Below are 15,447 nucleotides of genomic sequence, written 5' to 3'. Positions count from 1 at the left end.
GGAAAACTGGTGAGCCTTTCTCTTCAGTCGGACAGCGCTTAAGTGTTCACCCGTGTACTCTGTACTTGTATCTCTCTATGGTATGAACCCAAGCCAAAACACTCTGGTGTGCTCCACTGAACAGATGGGCATTGCAGAAGCCTGCTGAGGTCTTTCTTCAAAGCACAGAGTGGAAAAGTATTTAAAGTGGTGCAGACTTTGGTCCACATTGGAGAGAAAATTGAAAAGGACTAATAAGGTACATGGAGCTAATTATTCATAAGTGAAAGCTCATTTGCAAACTTGCATTTAAAAAGGTATCTGAATGGCCACAGACCAGAGTTTTGGATGCAGTTGAAACAGGAAAAACCAGTGTTGACCTCACAGTAGTGATGATTGTAAACTGTCTGAGGTGTGACACAAGACACTGACCCAAATGCTGTGACCCACTGGGCACTCACCCCAGTGCTCCTATGCAAAGATTGGTTTTATTACATAAAAGTTTTATTTAAAGGATTTAGAGATCTCTAATCTAATCTGGTAATACTAAGTTTAGTGCAATACTATAAAATTTACTTTTGTTTTTAAATTATTTTCACTTATGACATTTTTATTTGGACCTCGCCAGTTATTGATCATACAGACTGATATGTTAAATCTGGGAGAATCCAGAACAGTAGGCCTAAAATGCACCAAGTAAGACGTGTTACTGAACACATTTTTATTGGACTGTGGGTTGATGAGAAAGAAATGGACGAGTTTTAGTCTAAGTAAATTACCTAAGTCGCGATTAATGTAATGTAATGTCACATCACGACAAGACCGTGTGTGCGTGTAAAGTTTAAGGGTCCGCTCGCCGGCGCAGTTTCTGGTCCTTTTTCTTTCCCCTCTCTCTTCCCTCTCGCGCAGGTTTTGATCTCTCAGTCGCGAGATCAAAGGCGCTCTCTGGCTATTAGTCAGCGCGAGCCATTGATCCCACATCGATCCATGCGAGACACAGCCGCCCCGTGAACACCGAACGAGACTCCCCAAAGCTCTCCCGCGCGGAAAGGGAGAGCGGAGAGGGGGGGGGCGCAAGGGGGTGGTGATGTGTGTGTGTGTGTGTGTGTGTGTGCGTGCGTACGTGTGTGTGTGTGTTTTTCTCTGGCGCTGGTAGAACCAAGCTCGAGCTTTTTCTTTGCCGCGGGACATGAAACAATGAGGCTCGAGCCGGTTTTAATAAAGCGCGCTTTCCCTGCTTTCAACTCTGGCGCGAGGCGGACGAGCCGGCAGCGGAGAGCGATCGATAATTAATGACGATGAATAATTTAACCCTATCGATTGATACTTTTTCTTCCTCTTTCCCCCTTTTTTCCCTTATATCTTAAGGCCGATGTTCTGTAAGATAGGCTACTGATAGCGCGTGCTTACTCGCGCCCATCACCGCCTCTTTAAGTTGAGCTCTGCACCATCTTTTCACCAAGTTTCTCCAGTCTTCGCGTCCTCTGCGAAACTTCACTTTCACTTGCCCTTTGTAGCTTAAAATTTAATTACTAATTTTCATAAAACTTTACTGAGGCTGAATGCAATGACTGTGGGTATGTTTGGATGGGTATCATGGGGCTGCTAGTTTATAAAGGTTTGATAGGCTAGGGTTATTTGTCTCTTATTTGTCTTAACATACTCACTCTGGCCAGCATTTTCACTAGATTTCTTTCTGTTAAAAGAGACAAATGTGATATAGCCTCATAGGTTGAGATAGATGTGAAATTTGATAGGTCTTCAGTTTCTTCTTTTACGAGACTACTAATGTTGATGTTCTGGGTGACTCCTTTCCCATTTCGTCAGGCATGTTGTGTTTCCACAAATCGCCTCTCCCTACTCCTCCTTCTCTCCATCCCTCCTAACAAACACCGCACACCACACAAGGCAGTCCCTCTGTTCTCTGACCCTGAGGCTGTGCAGAGGAGTGTCAGAGCAGACAAGAGTGGGGAAGGGATATATAGAAAGGAAGAGTGAGAGAGAAAACAGGAAAAAGAAAGCGTGGGGAAAAGAGAGAGTGTTTTGATGGACTGCAGATAGAGAGGGTGCATGGAGAGTCTATAGTCGCTTTCTCTTTGGCAACCCAAAGCATGAAGATGAGACACATATTGAGAGTGCGTTTCATGTTACGGGAGGAGAGGGTGTGCGAAGCCAGTCCCATCACAGTCCTTGAGTTTTCATGTTTTCACTCAGAACTCTTGTTCCACATCCATCTCGCCACACTGCTGGAGACAAAGTGTCACCCACGTGTCATATCCCCAGCCTCTTCATCCCTGTGTGTCAGTCTCTCTGTTGGTCAACTGGTGCCTCTCCATTCGTAGTATGTTGTTCCCCAACAAATCCACTTCCTCACCGTTTCTCTTTTATTGGAAGTCTATGAAGGCCCAGACCTTGTACCAGTTCATTTCAGTTCCATTGATCACGTTAGGTATGATTAAAGTTCAGATTTCCAACTCATACTGATGAAGCTGAGAAACCACAGCTCAGAACTATCAGTGCATAACTAGTTTATTATGTTTGTGTATTAATATCTGACACAAAGACAAAGTGTGTGACAGTTGCCAGGCAAGGTGTCAAATAAGGATGGGGTATGATTAAATGACTACACAACAGAAATGCTCTGTGTGAATAATTGCCAGAAAAGTATTTAAAAGTTTATGTCAGCAATTCAAGAATAAGCACTATGATAACTGCATGCTTTTTCGGTCTCATGCAAATTTCCCTTCTGAATTTTTAAGATTTCTGTGTGTATGGAGTGTGATAGCTAATGAAAGGTAACTGAATAGCACATATGTTTCATTTGGGGAACTTTTTTGCACCATACCAGCAGGTCATGGCTATGTTTGTATATTTTCCATGTTACCAGAATCATTAAAATAATCATAAAATAAAGTACATTTAATCATCTTTTGCATTTTGCTTTTTGGGATTTTCTCATGATACATTCCTCATTGCTACCGGAGGTTGTTAACTTTCTGCTGAGATTGATTAATCTAATTCCTTAAACATACTGCTATAGACAGTTTCCTACATTACTGTACTCACCAAATTCAAGTTACTCTGTATCTCTTTGTTTGCATGTACGTGTGCTCGTCTCCTCAGTGTGAGAGTATGTAGTTAGCTTTCTATATGTTATTGCGTGTCTCAACGGTATGAGAGTATAGTTAGCCTTCTATAGGCTATCAATTGTCTCATTACGTGAGAGTATGTAGTTAGCCTATTGCTCATGCCGAATGTTTTTCTGAACGTTTGTCATGCATGACACTTTTGTACATTTCGGTGCCTGTACGCGCAGCCTTGGATGTTTGTATGTGTGCGTGCATGCATGCAGCGTGCACTCTCTGCATCAGTGTGCCTCCATATTGAGGAGTGGGTGAGGAGATGTATTCCCTGGGCTGCTAGTTATAATGTTTCTGGGGGTGATGGGAGGAACTTGAAAGCCCCATGCTGCCCAAATCAAAACTAACAAGGAAATGATGGAGGCGCCTTTATCTCCTCACCTGCCTGGGGGAGGTGGGGGGAGGGGGATAGGAGAGAGCTGGTGAGGGGGGTGTGGGGGGGTGTAGACTGGCTTCCTCTTTGATTTGTAAAAAATGCATTACCTCCGAAATCAAACGGAAAATTACTGAGTGAGAGAGAGAGAGAGAATAAATAAATGTATGAGTAGCAGAGCTGAAGTCTTGATGTTGTTGTCTTGGTCTTGACAAGCAGTCTTGGTCTTGACCTTTGCCCCTGAACAAGACCCCAGTCTTAGTGATCTCTCAGTAATACCAGTCCAATAACTATAAAGTATATAGTGATAAACTCATCATGGTCAAAATGTAGAGGCTTGATACCAGCATTCACTGTAAGTACACATGTCCTGAATTGTCATAGTTTTGGCTCTATACTCCTGAGCACTGAATTCACAAAGAAACAGTCACTATGACACTAACTTGCAGAATGTCAGCTTTAATACAAGGGGATTTCATCAGCACTGGGTCCACAGTCCTTTAATGCTTATTTGAGGGACTGTGTGTAATTGGACAGGTGGCTGCTCAGTGGTTTCTTGGCCAGATATGTAGAGCTGATTTTAGAAGTGCTAAGATGATTCTGGAAGTGGCTTTTGAAACTAAAGTATCACGATGAAGTCTCTGTGTCAAGCAAGCATGCCATCGTGAAACTGAAAATTGAGAATAAGTCAGAACCACATCCAGAACAAGAGCAGGGTGAAAATCAGCCATTTGGTATGTTGTTAAGGAACAAGAACATGGAGAGCAAATGCAGAAAAACAGGCAGATGCCAGAAGACCATGGCAGTAGGTGGTTGAGGAATAATTTTAATCCTCATGATAAACTATCGAATGGATTAAGAACTTTATCCAGGATGTAGACATAGCAGTATTAATACTGTCACTAAGACAAGGGAACACCAGTGTGAAGTTAGTGAGTTTAGCCTCAGGATGCACAGCACCTGGTTGCGCACTCAAGATGCACACCACCTGGCCTGGTTACATGTTGATAAAAGTATAAAAGGCCTGGAGATTTCTGGGTAAAACTCCCCTGTCCTATATATGTGATGTAGATCATTAAGACTATCTTGTGCAGTTCATCGTGTTTCCAGGACTAACAGTAGAGAGTTAAGCATTAGCACTAGTAAGTAGGTTAGAAGACAGAGGAAAGATGGATAGCATTAAAAGCAATAGAAATATGGGCAGACACTCATAGCAAAAAATTTAATAGAGGTCTGTGTAGGATTTTACTGAGAGAGCTAAGAATGACCTGGGCAAAGTTAGGCTGATATAAACATTAGTTAAATTAATGTTTACTACTATAACTGAGTCTAAACAATCTCATCATAATTTCATAATTTACCATCTCACAACCTTCTTTTAGAAAAGGCAGTTGTTCATTTAAATGATAACTTAATTCAATCCACTCCACTAGTTGCAGTCATCAGTATATGAAGTTAGATCACAGGCTGTAGTACATCTGGTAGCATGCATAATATCTCAGCAATCCCCAACCCCATTCTTATCACAGGTCCACTGTGGGTTTGATCTTATTTTGGGTGGTAGACTTTTCCTAACCTAGGAGTGATACTGACATAGTAGTGGTGTGTGTGTAAGGATGAGTGTGCTACACTGGTATTGGTACTACAGTGGTATGTTTATGAGTCTGTGGGTGCTACAGTGATGTGTGAGTGTGTGGGTGCTCTACTGGTGTATGTGATGTCTGTTTTTGGAGTTTTTACATAGGTCAGTGTCACTGTTGGGTTAGGAGGGACCTGCAACACAAATAAATTCCATCCCACAACTCTCTGGGCTGTGTAACAAAGATTTTTTTTTTAAATCCCCTTTTTAACCATTCTTTCATGGGTCACCTGGAGCTAATTAGCATTAGCTGGCTGCAAGGAGAAGGAAAGAATTTATGTCAAAGGATAAAGAGGGAATAGGAGATGAATTCCAAGAAAGAAAAAAAGAGCAAGATGAAGAAGAAACAGAGAAGAGGGAGAGAGTGGACAGTCCAAGGACTAAAGGCAAAAGAGCGGATAGAGAGTGAGTGTGTGTGCGCACGTGTGTGTGTGTGAGCGTGTGGGTTAGTGAGTGAAAGAGAGAAGTGCCTGGAGTTAGCAATAATAATTTATACAAACACACCTTAATAATTCACGTTCCATTTCAATGCTGCAGGGAAGATCCAAAATTCACAGAGCATAATTAAATAGTGTAGGAGAGAAGAGAGAGGCGAGAGGGAGAGTGGGAGAGAGACCGGCATTAAAGATACCATGTACTGACATTTTTTCTTCCACCCTAGCTTTGTAAAACAACCTTTATGAAATTGTGATGTCCAAAGTAAGATTGAATTTCTGCAGCTATGTAGTGCTGTTGCACGGAGAGATAGGTGTGTATTGAGTTATGGAGCTCTTCTCCTACTAGATAAAACTTTATGCTTTTAATGATTCGTAATATCCTGCTTCAGAATTATATGTGCATAGTGGCACTGTCTGTGCTACTGTCTGCTAGAATGTTTTAGTTTTAACTTTAATTGATTAACCCTCTTAGTACACTTCAAATGTGATTTTGTTAGATTAATTTGCCAATATCAGTTGCAGTATTACATAGTTAGACAGTTGCAGTATTACATAGTTAGACATTTTCTTTATATTAGATCTATTCTAATTTGTTCATTCTATAACCCCAATTCAGCATAAAACATGTTCCTTTGTATGTCCTGTATGTGTATGTTAAACATCTCTGAACATCTGTATGGATAATAACACCATAACTTCATAGCTACTAGACCTGCAAGATGTGCTTTTCACTGTTTCTCTTGTGAAAAGTGAAAAGTTCTCAGGGATCTTACACTTGGCTATTGCAGATATTGGCTATTTAAAGGCAGTGAACACAGTAAAGCCTACATATGAAAGAGCCCCCAGCTAGTGCCCTAGCTGTGGAATGGATATTTATATGGTGACCATCTGTTACTGCTGAAATGTCATACCCTCTGAGACAGTTCTGTGCTGATACCCTATGAGACAGTTCTGTGCTGATACCCTCTGGGACAGTGCTGAAGCCGTCTGCTCTACTGTTGCTCACATCTTTTGGTCTGAGTGTGTTTATCTTATACCTCAGTTATATCTGTGTGTGTGTGTGTGTGTGTGTGTGTGTGTGTGTGTACAGGTGCAGTGGAGGCATGGACTGTAACTGTGTTAGTGAGCTACTGCTCACTCCACCTGTCCCTGCTCTCTGGACACCAGGTGAGCATATGAACATATCAAATGTCAAGAAGACAATGTTCTAGATGAAGACAATTGTACCAAGATCTGTATCATGAATACTACTAATTCAGGAAACTTCTGAAGTTGACAGTTATACTTGCTATTCCCCCTGTTCGCATCACAGATAATGCTGTTGTGCTGTTTCTGGATTTCCTGACACAGCCAGCCTCTTACTATGTCTAGTCTAGCTAGCACTGTAATGCAGCAGGCCTCACCCACATCCTCCAACTGTCCTGCCTCCTGCCCCAGGCTTCGCCTTCCCAGACTGGGCCTACAAGCCGGAGTCGAGCCCTGGTTCGCGGCAGATCCAGCTCTGGCACTTCATCCTGGAGCTCCTGCAGAAGGAAGAGTACCAAGGAGTGATAGCTTGGCAGGGTGACTACGGCGAGTTTGTCATCAAAGACCCCGATGAAGTGGCCAGACTGTGGGGAATCCGCAAATGCAAGCCTCATATGAACTACGACAAGCTTAGCCGAGCGCTGAGGTGGGTCCGTTAACTGGGTGCTTTTACCACTGCCCTATTTATACATTCACTATGTAGACACCAACACCACAGATGTTAATGTTGCTGCATTATCAAGCAGTTTGATTCAAATTTAAAATGTTGAAGATGAGGCAAATTTAAACTATGCCAACTATTATTTCTGAGTATTTCTAAGTGTTTGTCAGTATATGGTTATTAACTTTAAATAGCTGGGTAAGATCAGCATAAGATGTAGTTGGTCCTAAAATATTTCAGTCATCTCTGAATAAATTAAGTCACAGGGTGTTAAAGCCAGAAGTTGTTTCCTAAATATGGTTCATGATAGTGTAGGCAAACCTATTTTATTCATTCCTGTTATTGGATGAATGTTAAACCTTTTGGCTTAACTGAGTCACTGGTGTAACTTCCTCACATCATGTGGATTTTGCTTCATTTTTAAAGAGGAAAATAAAAGTACAGTCATTGGAGACCTGACAAAATCCTGTGATTGTACGCCCACAAAAATAAACTAGTGCTGTCAACATGAAGAAGAATAAACATCATAAAATAATCTCACACTTAACGTTCCACATGTGCTCTGTAATCAGCCCAAACTAACTCTTCAGACATGTGGCAGATGTCATCACCAGCTAAGTTTCCACCCCTGCCTTTTTTTAGTAAAAACCTTTAGTAAAGTTTTTTTTTTTACTAAATTTTACATTTTACAATTGAGATAAAAAATTATTGTGATAAACTAGAAGGAAATTAATTGGCTGTATAAATAATGCAATTGTGAACACAAAGCTATATGATTGATCAGCTATTTCTGCATTTCTGCCATCATGATTAAATGAGGCCAGTGTTTCCCATCTTTATCCTTGGGGACCAACAGGTAATCCACATTTTGTCTCTGTCCCAGCTCTTAACATGCCTAACCCAAGCCATGAAGAACACAGAATGCCTGCTGCATGTGCACCTAAAGGCTGGGACTGAGTAAAACATGGACTGACTCATGGACTAGACTGGCAGAGACTCAGTTGGGCTTTGGTGTGAGGAGCAAAAAAGAACAAAACATCTCCACCAGATCCTCACGGGGGTTTTTTGGTCTGTCCAATCCAGTGATTTAGTATTGCACATAACCAGGATTTTGGCCAGCACAATGGAGAGAAAAATGTTTAGAAAAGATAAAACAAGACTAAATAGAACTTGCCTAACTTTTTCACACACTGTCCATACTTTCACATATTTATTTGTGGCAGCTTCATTCATTACTTAGATGGAAACATGATATAAGCATTATTAACTGCTCTTCTTTCCAGATATATTTAAATCAGCCATTATAAAACCTCTATCCAAAATTATGATGTAGATATGAATTTCAAATATTCTTTTCTTAAAAACTGTATATTTCCCATTTTCCTTTATTATGGAATGTTTGTGAAAGCAGAAATAGCATTCATGAAGAAAGTCTGATTGGGTCATAATGCCGAAATCATGTTTCACTTCTTGTACTCCTTGATATAAAAGCAATATGTCATTCTATTAACAGCAGTATAGTTTTTAAATCTAAACAAGCCACTGTGGAAAAGTCTTGGACTGGTTTGCTACTATTTCAGAGGAAGACAAAGCTTATGTAGGGAAGACAAAGCTTATGTACGGAAGACAAAGCTTATGTAGGTGAGAGTACATTAAGAAGGTCTTGACACTGGTTATACCCAAGAGTCTACTCTCAGTCCCTTCTGCTTTCACTGTGCATGCTTGGGGAAGACTGAGTATGGGCACGACCATTTTAGTTCACTTTGTCCCCTCACAACTACCTTTTCTAAATATTACTACACCTTGCTTTATTATTATCATCATTCTTATCGTTTCTACTGTTTTTTGTTTTACTATTTTTTTTGCTCTTGTTTAATGTTTTGTATTCAGATTGTTTTATGTATGTTTAATCTTTTCAATGTGATACAGGTGAAATTCCAATAAAGTTATTATTTATCATTATCATTTATCATTTTGGATATTTTGTGTTAAAAATATTTTGTGAGTGGTACTTAGATGTTCTTATGGTTTGTGTACAGATGTTAACTAGACTGAGCTCACTCACAAGCATGCTCATGCTTTGGACTTTGATATGTGCATGAACTAAAGTAAAAACTTCAGAGCAATATAAGAAAAGCTAAACAGTCTGAAATATCTTGAAATAAATCGCTTGGAGCAATGTCCATGTCAACAGATGTAAATGTCTGAGGGAGAAGCTTAAAGAAGCCGGCTAATATCACCCGTTTGAGTTCTGATAATCCAAACAGAACAGGCAAACTCAGTAAAAGGTGACACTCTGCTTTTGCCTTATTCACCTTTTCACCTTTTCACCTTTAACCCTGATACATAACCACTTAAGCCTCCCTATCACGGACGTTTTGAATAAACTGGGTGTATGCTGTGTGGTTTCTGCTTTGTTGAATATACAGAACAGAATGTCTATACTGTTTTAATATCCTAATCCAAAGGTTTTTCTGTTTATCATTTTAGTTGTAAGGCAGGAAATTGAAACATTTTCAACAGCTTCACTGCAGCTAATTTGTTATTCCTTATCTTCAGAAGAAAGATTTTTGTTTGGGGACATTTTGAAAACTGTTTCCCCTCCAAGGAAGGTCAATACTTTCAATTTTGTGGCATCTTTATTTGTCCAAATAACTCTGGCATGAGGCTCTAACACAATATTTGTCAATTCGGATTTTGAAATTGAGTCTCAGATTGATCTTTACATCATCAAACATACATCATCTCTGCTTTCAATGCCCGCAAGGCACGAAACTTTTTGAGGATTTGAAGTATTGGCCCTTGTCATATGAATGGTCCTTTGTGTGCTAACCACACTCACTAATCTTCTTCTTGCTTATGCAAATCGTTTCCCACACTCCTCCATCTTTCAGCCTTGCTACCACCCACCCCCTCCCCCACCTTCTCTTTAATAGGCGCTGTCGCTCCCTGCTAATTGTTATGAATTGGTGTGGGCCATAATTGGCCTTTTTGATTAGCCTTTCTTAATTGCTCAATTAAGGGGCAATGCACAATTGCCATACAAAGCAAAAGCATGCAAATCACTGGTGAGGCGGGTTGCATTATGGGTACTGCATTATGGGTACAGAGTTCAACAGTGTTGAACTGCTAAACTGAGCAGAAGGAAGCCAAGCGTATAGTGTTTGAAATTTGAGTGTGCATAGCTGATCATGGTCGGACCTCACTAATGTGCATGTAAGTAGCTGAGAGTAAAGACTCATAAGGATATATATGTGGATATATCACATAGGCCACACTGCTTCTCCCTCCAGAGCTGTACAGGGGAAAGGAAACTGTGATAACTGCTCTGCTATAATGATGTCTGTTATTCGTGTGAATGGAGATAGTGGAGGCACTACGTCCTGGTCAGAGAATGGCTCAGTTACCTAAAAGAGCTAAAATGTTCAAATCATCTTATTAAAGAATGTGGTTTAGCATGATTCTTACAGCTGCTTATAATGGCTTTTATAACAGCATGTAAACTTCAGCATTCTCAGTGCTGTGTACATGTTTAAACTCAAGTAAACACAAGAAGAAATGTTTATATACTATTTTTATTATTATCTCCAGCCTTTGAACCCAGGCAGATTTTGAAATGCTGAAATGCCACAGCGGTTGCACATGGACAGGTGTACGTGTCTTAATACAAAGCCTCCTGCTCTCATACATGGTGCTGGAGTTTCAGTGTCGTTCACTCATTGTAAAAACTGTTTATGAAGGAAAGAATTAGACCTCTTCATAAATAATTAAATTACAACATTTAGTGTATTTTGCAAGTGCAACAATGATTATAACACAAATGTATGGATACAATCTTAATGCGAAAAAAGTGTTGCAAAAAAATCAGTCTTCCTACGTTTACTGCCCTGTTTCCTGGTTCTGTGTGTCCCTGATCTTTGTGGTTGACTTCCCTTCTCCTGTCTTTCTCTGCTCCCTCTGCCGTGCCCCTCTGCAGGTACTACTACAACAAGCGCATTTTGCACAAAACCAAAGGGAAGCGTTTCACCTATAAGTTTAACTTCAGTAAGGTTGTTCTGGTTAACTACCCCCTGCTGGATATGGCAAGCTCACCATTTCTGCTAACCCCCAACCACTTCAGCGGCGGGGCCGCCACTCCGGACTGCAACCCCGTCACCCCCGAGGTACGAAGGAATGGGTGCATGAGGAAAAACATGCCCCTTTCCACATGTTCCTTGCAGAAAAACGAGAGAGGGGATTTTATCAAAAGAAACACTATCCACATATTCTGTGACATACTCGGAATTTTAAGATGCAACATATGTCTCAAAAAGTATAAATACATCATAAAATAAACTGAAAAATAGACATGGAGTGCAGAATGTGGCTTAAGGATTGTTAGAGAGAAATGAATACAAACTCAACATCCACTAATCATGCTTCTATTCCTTACTGTTCTGTTTTACTCTTACCATCTAAGATCCATGTTAACTAAAACAGAACCTTGCTATTGGTCTACCACTGCCGTGAAAGGACACAGTGAGGGTAAAAACAAAAATGTCAGTGTTAGTCTGTTTTATTGTTTTTCATGATAAAAAAAAAGATCTTAAAAAATGATTTAAAAAGTCTATAGTCTAAAACCTAGACTCAGAAACAGTTGAATACATCTCCTTTTTTACATGCCCGTCAGCAGTATTCCAGTAGCATTACCTTATTTCAAAAACTTTGTCAATGAAATCTGTAGCTGTTTTTTTTTTTCATGTACCAAGTCTGAATAGTTACCATGTGAGAAAGTTCTGTATTTAGTTAAAGACAGATGGGGGTGGGGGTGGGGGTGGGGGTGGGGGGGTCAGATTATGCCAAGGTGAAGCAGAAAGAAGAGAGAAATGTCAAGGCGGGTGTTAAGGGGTCTTAAACGAAAAGACACATTTATCCCCTTCCGCTCATTCTCACCTGGGCTGCTGTATTCATTGCTGGCATTAACTGAAAATGAAAGAACGTACGAAATTTGAGAAGGAGAATACCAGAGCAGTTCAACATAATTAATGCAGGCTTGTTAGAACATCAAGATCACACTGTGACACACAAACGTGAAACCTAATAGAAGTTCCTGCTCACCGCACAGTGGGCTGTCCCGCTTTCCGTGCCTCAGACACAAAGACCTCTCCGTTTCCGTGATTTACCTTCATCCTTGATATTTGAAAGTGCTACACTAACCTGCTTCACATTTTACAACAGTCAAACAACTTTCCAACTTTCCTTCCACTTTTTGTGCAGTATTGGAAAAAAAAATCTCTTTTCACCCGTTTTCCGTGTTTTTAACATGTACTCTATTAACATATACAGAACTGCATAAATCGATGAAACTAAATCTAAACTCTTTTCCACGTTCTCTCTGTGTCGTGGCTTCTTTCTCTTTCTCTTCATTGCCTCTCTCCTGTCCTCACTTTTTCCTATCATTCCAACTTTTTCTCTACATCCCTGGAATTGTCTCAGGCCCTGCAGTCGTTATTCCCGCGACTGCCTGAGTCCGGCCGGGGGAGCGCGCTGTTCGAGCGTGGAAGCACCGCAACAGCTCCAGGACCAGAGGCCGACAAACTCAGACTGGACACCTTCCCTTTCCTCAGCCCAGGTGAGACGCGACGCGACCCGAACGAGAACGTGGGTCACCGACTGCGGAAAGTGGGCGGGGCCAGAAGGAATGTTTTTAGAAACAGGAAACGCATGGACGGAGAACTGAGAGAGGGGATTTATCTGTCAGTCTCCGTGGTTAAAGTGGTCAGAGGGATCTCACCAGGCTGTTGATGCCCAAAGAGTAATGTGTGAAATAAAAATCCACACTGAGACAGAGATCCAGTCTTGTGTTTCAGTTACTTAGCAGCATGAGAGGTGATTGGATCCATGCATTCACTTTATTTTTGTGAGTGTTCGTTACCATTTGCATATTACTGTGTATATTTGCATATTACTGTGCACATTTGCATATTGATGGATATGCTTCAGCACTTTCTCCGTAAAAAGACATAAAGCGCTCTATTAGTGTGTGTGTTGAAACACTTGACTACCACTCCTTTGTCTTTCCTCCATATGTGTATTATGGTATCAGTGCATCAGAATGTGTGTTTGTGTGGCCAAGTGTGTGTGTATTTTTGTGTGTTTGTGTGTTGTTGTAGTGTGTGTGTGTTTGTTTGGTGTGTGTGAGGCCCTCCCTTACTTTGTTTGTCCTCAGGTCCAATTCCTCCCTCCTCCCCTTCTCACCCTGATCTCACTCCCATGTGTCCCCCCTGTCCTAATCCCTTCCCAGGCAGGAAGGCCCTAATTGAGGGTGCAGGCTTCAGTTTGTGGCCTGTGGGCGCCCATTACTGTGTTTTCATAAGCAAGTGAGGACTGCCTGACTGATTCAATATTCATGTGTCTCCTAGCTACTCCTGGCCCAGCACACAGAGAGACTGCAGCACTGTCAAATTAGGCCTGCATAGTAAATAACAGTGATATGGAGTGAGAGAGAGAGAGAGAGAGAGAGAGAGAAGAAGAAGAAGAGAGAGAGAGACAGAGAGAAAGTGAGAGTTAGAGAGACAGAGAGATCGAGAGAAAAAGAATGAGGAATGTATAAGGGAAGAGATGGTCAGAGAGTTCGATGAAGACGTACGATTTCAGGAAGATTTGAGAAGAGGGAGCAATGTCAGGAAGGATTTGTTTTCATAAACTAAACACCAAGTTTTGAGAACAAAGAAACATATAAACATTAGCAAACCAGTCAACAAAGAGGTTCAATTCTGTTGCGTAAAGTGATTTCTATTTTTTATTTTGTGTAACTATGATAATAGAAGTTATTTGTTCAACTTTTGATTATTTTTTAAATGTACAAATTACATATGTAGAACATATTTTTGATGTCTATATTTTGCTAAATCCATTTTTCCATTTCTTTTCTTTATAGCCACCCCCTGTTATTCCAAACCCCAGTCCATGCTGGGTGCTTACCCTCGCAATCCTCCATTTGACTACTCTTGGGGCTTCAACCCTTATCTCCCTGGGGCTTTCTCCCTAAACAACTGCCCCAAACTGCCCCCAAGCTCTCTTTACCCCTCCCACTTCTATCCCAACCCACTTCAGTCCAGCCTGTCCCAGCTGCCGCACCCCTTCTCCTCTCTGCTGCCACCTGGAGACACAGGCGGAGCGGAGCGGGCCCAAACCGGAGGATCCAATGGCTCAGCGGGCATCCCCCCTGCACGTCTCTGCCTCCCTCCCTACCATGGCGGCTTGCTGCATGGCCGGACTGAGTCGGGTGGCGTGGGCCCGGGGGTGGCTGAGAGGGAGAGGGCCGAGGCCCACCCCGGGCTCCCAGGTGCAGGGCTCAGCCTGGGCCTGGGTCTTGGAGGGCTGGGGTTGAGCAGTGTGGGAGGCAGGCAGAGCCCAGCTGACCGCCGCACTGGTCTGAAACAGGACCCGGAGTCGGACTCGGAGCTGGAGATCACTGACCTGAGCGACTGCAGCTCGGAGAATGAGCACGAGCTGGACTTCCCCTCGGCGAAAGAACACAGGCTGGGAGGGCGACCTCACATACTAGAAGCCAAGACCGGAGGCCTGGGGGGAACCCTACCACCGCTCTCCTCTCTTCCTCCACCTGTATCACCCCATCCTCTCAAAAGCCTGGTGCCCTTGTCTCCTCCACCTCCCTCCCTCCCTCCACCCATGTCTCCGTCCCTCACTCTGGTTGACCAGCATAGAGAAACAGACACTCTCAAACTCTCTCATAGTTAATGGGCTCTGTTTCTTTGCATTCTGGCTCCATCAAGCACTCTCTGAATCTTTCTGTCCTCCTTTTCCTCATGTGGAATATTTTTGCCTTATTTTTGTTTGCATTTTTTAAAAGAAAATATTGCTTCTCGTTTTTTTTTTTCCCTTTTGCTCTTATGACCTGTTCTGCATATTTTGTCTGGCTTGGTGTTGAAACACTGGGAAATTATTTTACAAATTCATTTACAATACCATGTGGAAACTTTTACATTTGCAGTCCAGCATGTATAAGTTTTTAATTATCTTTATTGCCCTTAATTGAACTTTTTTATATTCTGAAAATTTGATTTATTGCTTAATTGGAATTTGATTAATTTTCTGTTTGAAATGCAAACATTTTAAACTGCATATGCAGAGTAAGGACCAGTTTATGTGTGAAATCACTAAAATCTAATTATTAACTTACAGTTTTT

General features: G+C 41.6%; 1 protein-coding gene across 1 annotated transcript in view; it reads left to right on the top strand.

Moving 5' to 3' along the window:
* The window catches only part of erfl1 (Ets2 repressor factor like 1), a 60,632-nt gene extending 45,634 nt beyond the window's left edge, over positions 1-14,998 (top strand). The window contains exons 4-8 of the mRNA XM_035526481.1: positions 6,659-6,735; positions 7,006-7,240; positions 11,232-11,418; positions 12,731-12,866; positions 14,175-14,998. Coding sequence (XP_035382374.1) covers positions 6,672-6,735; positions 7,006-7,240; positions 11,232-11,418; positions 12,731-12,866; positions 14,175-14,998 — 1,446 coding nt within the window. The 5' untranslated portion in view covers positions 6,659-6,671. The remainder of the gene's footprint in view (positions 1-6,658; positions 6,736-7,005; positions 7,241-11,231; positions 11,419-12,730; positions 12,867-14,174) is intronic.
* Positions 14,999-15,447: the final 449 nt, after the last annotated feature.

Source organism: Electrophorus electricus, chromosome 5 (assembly GCF_013358815.1).
Source record: "Electrophorus electricus isolate fEleEle1 chromosome 5, fEleEle1.pri, whole genome shotgun sequence".
Classification (NCBI taxonomy): Eukaryota; Metazoa; Chordata; class Actinopteri; order Gymnotiformes; family Gymnotidae; genus Electrophorus; species Electrophorus electricus.
Note: the sequence above shows the minus strand (reverse complement) of the source record. Positions and strands in the feature narration are given on the sequence as shown.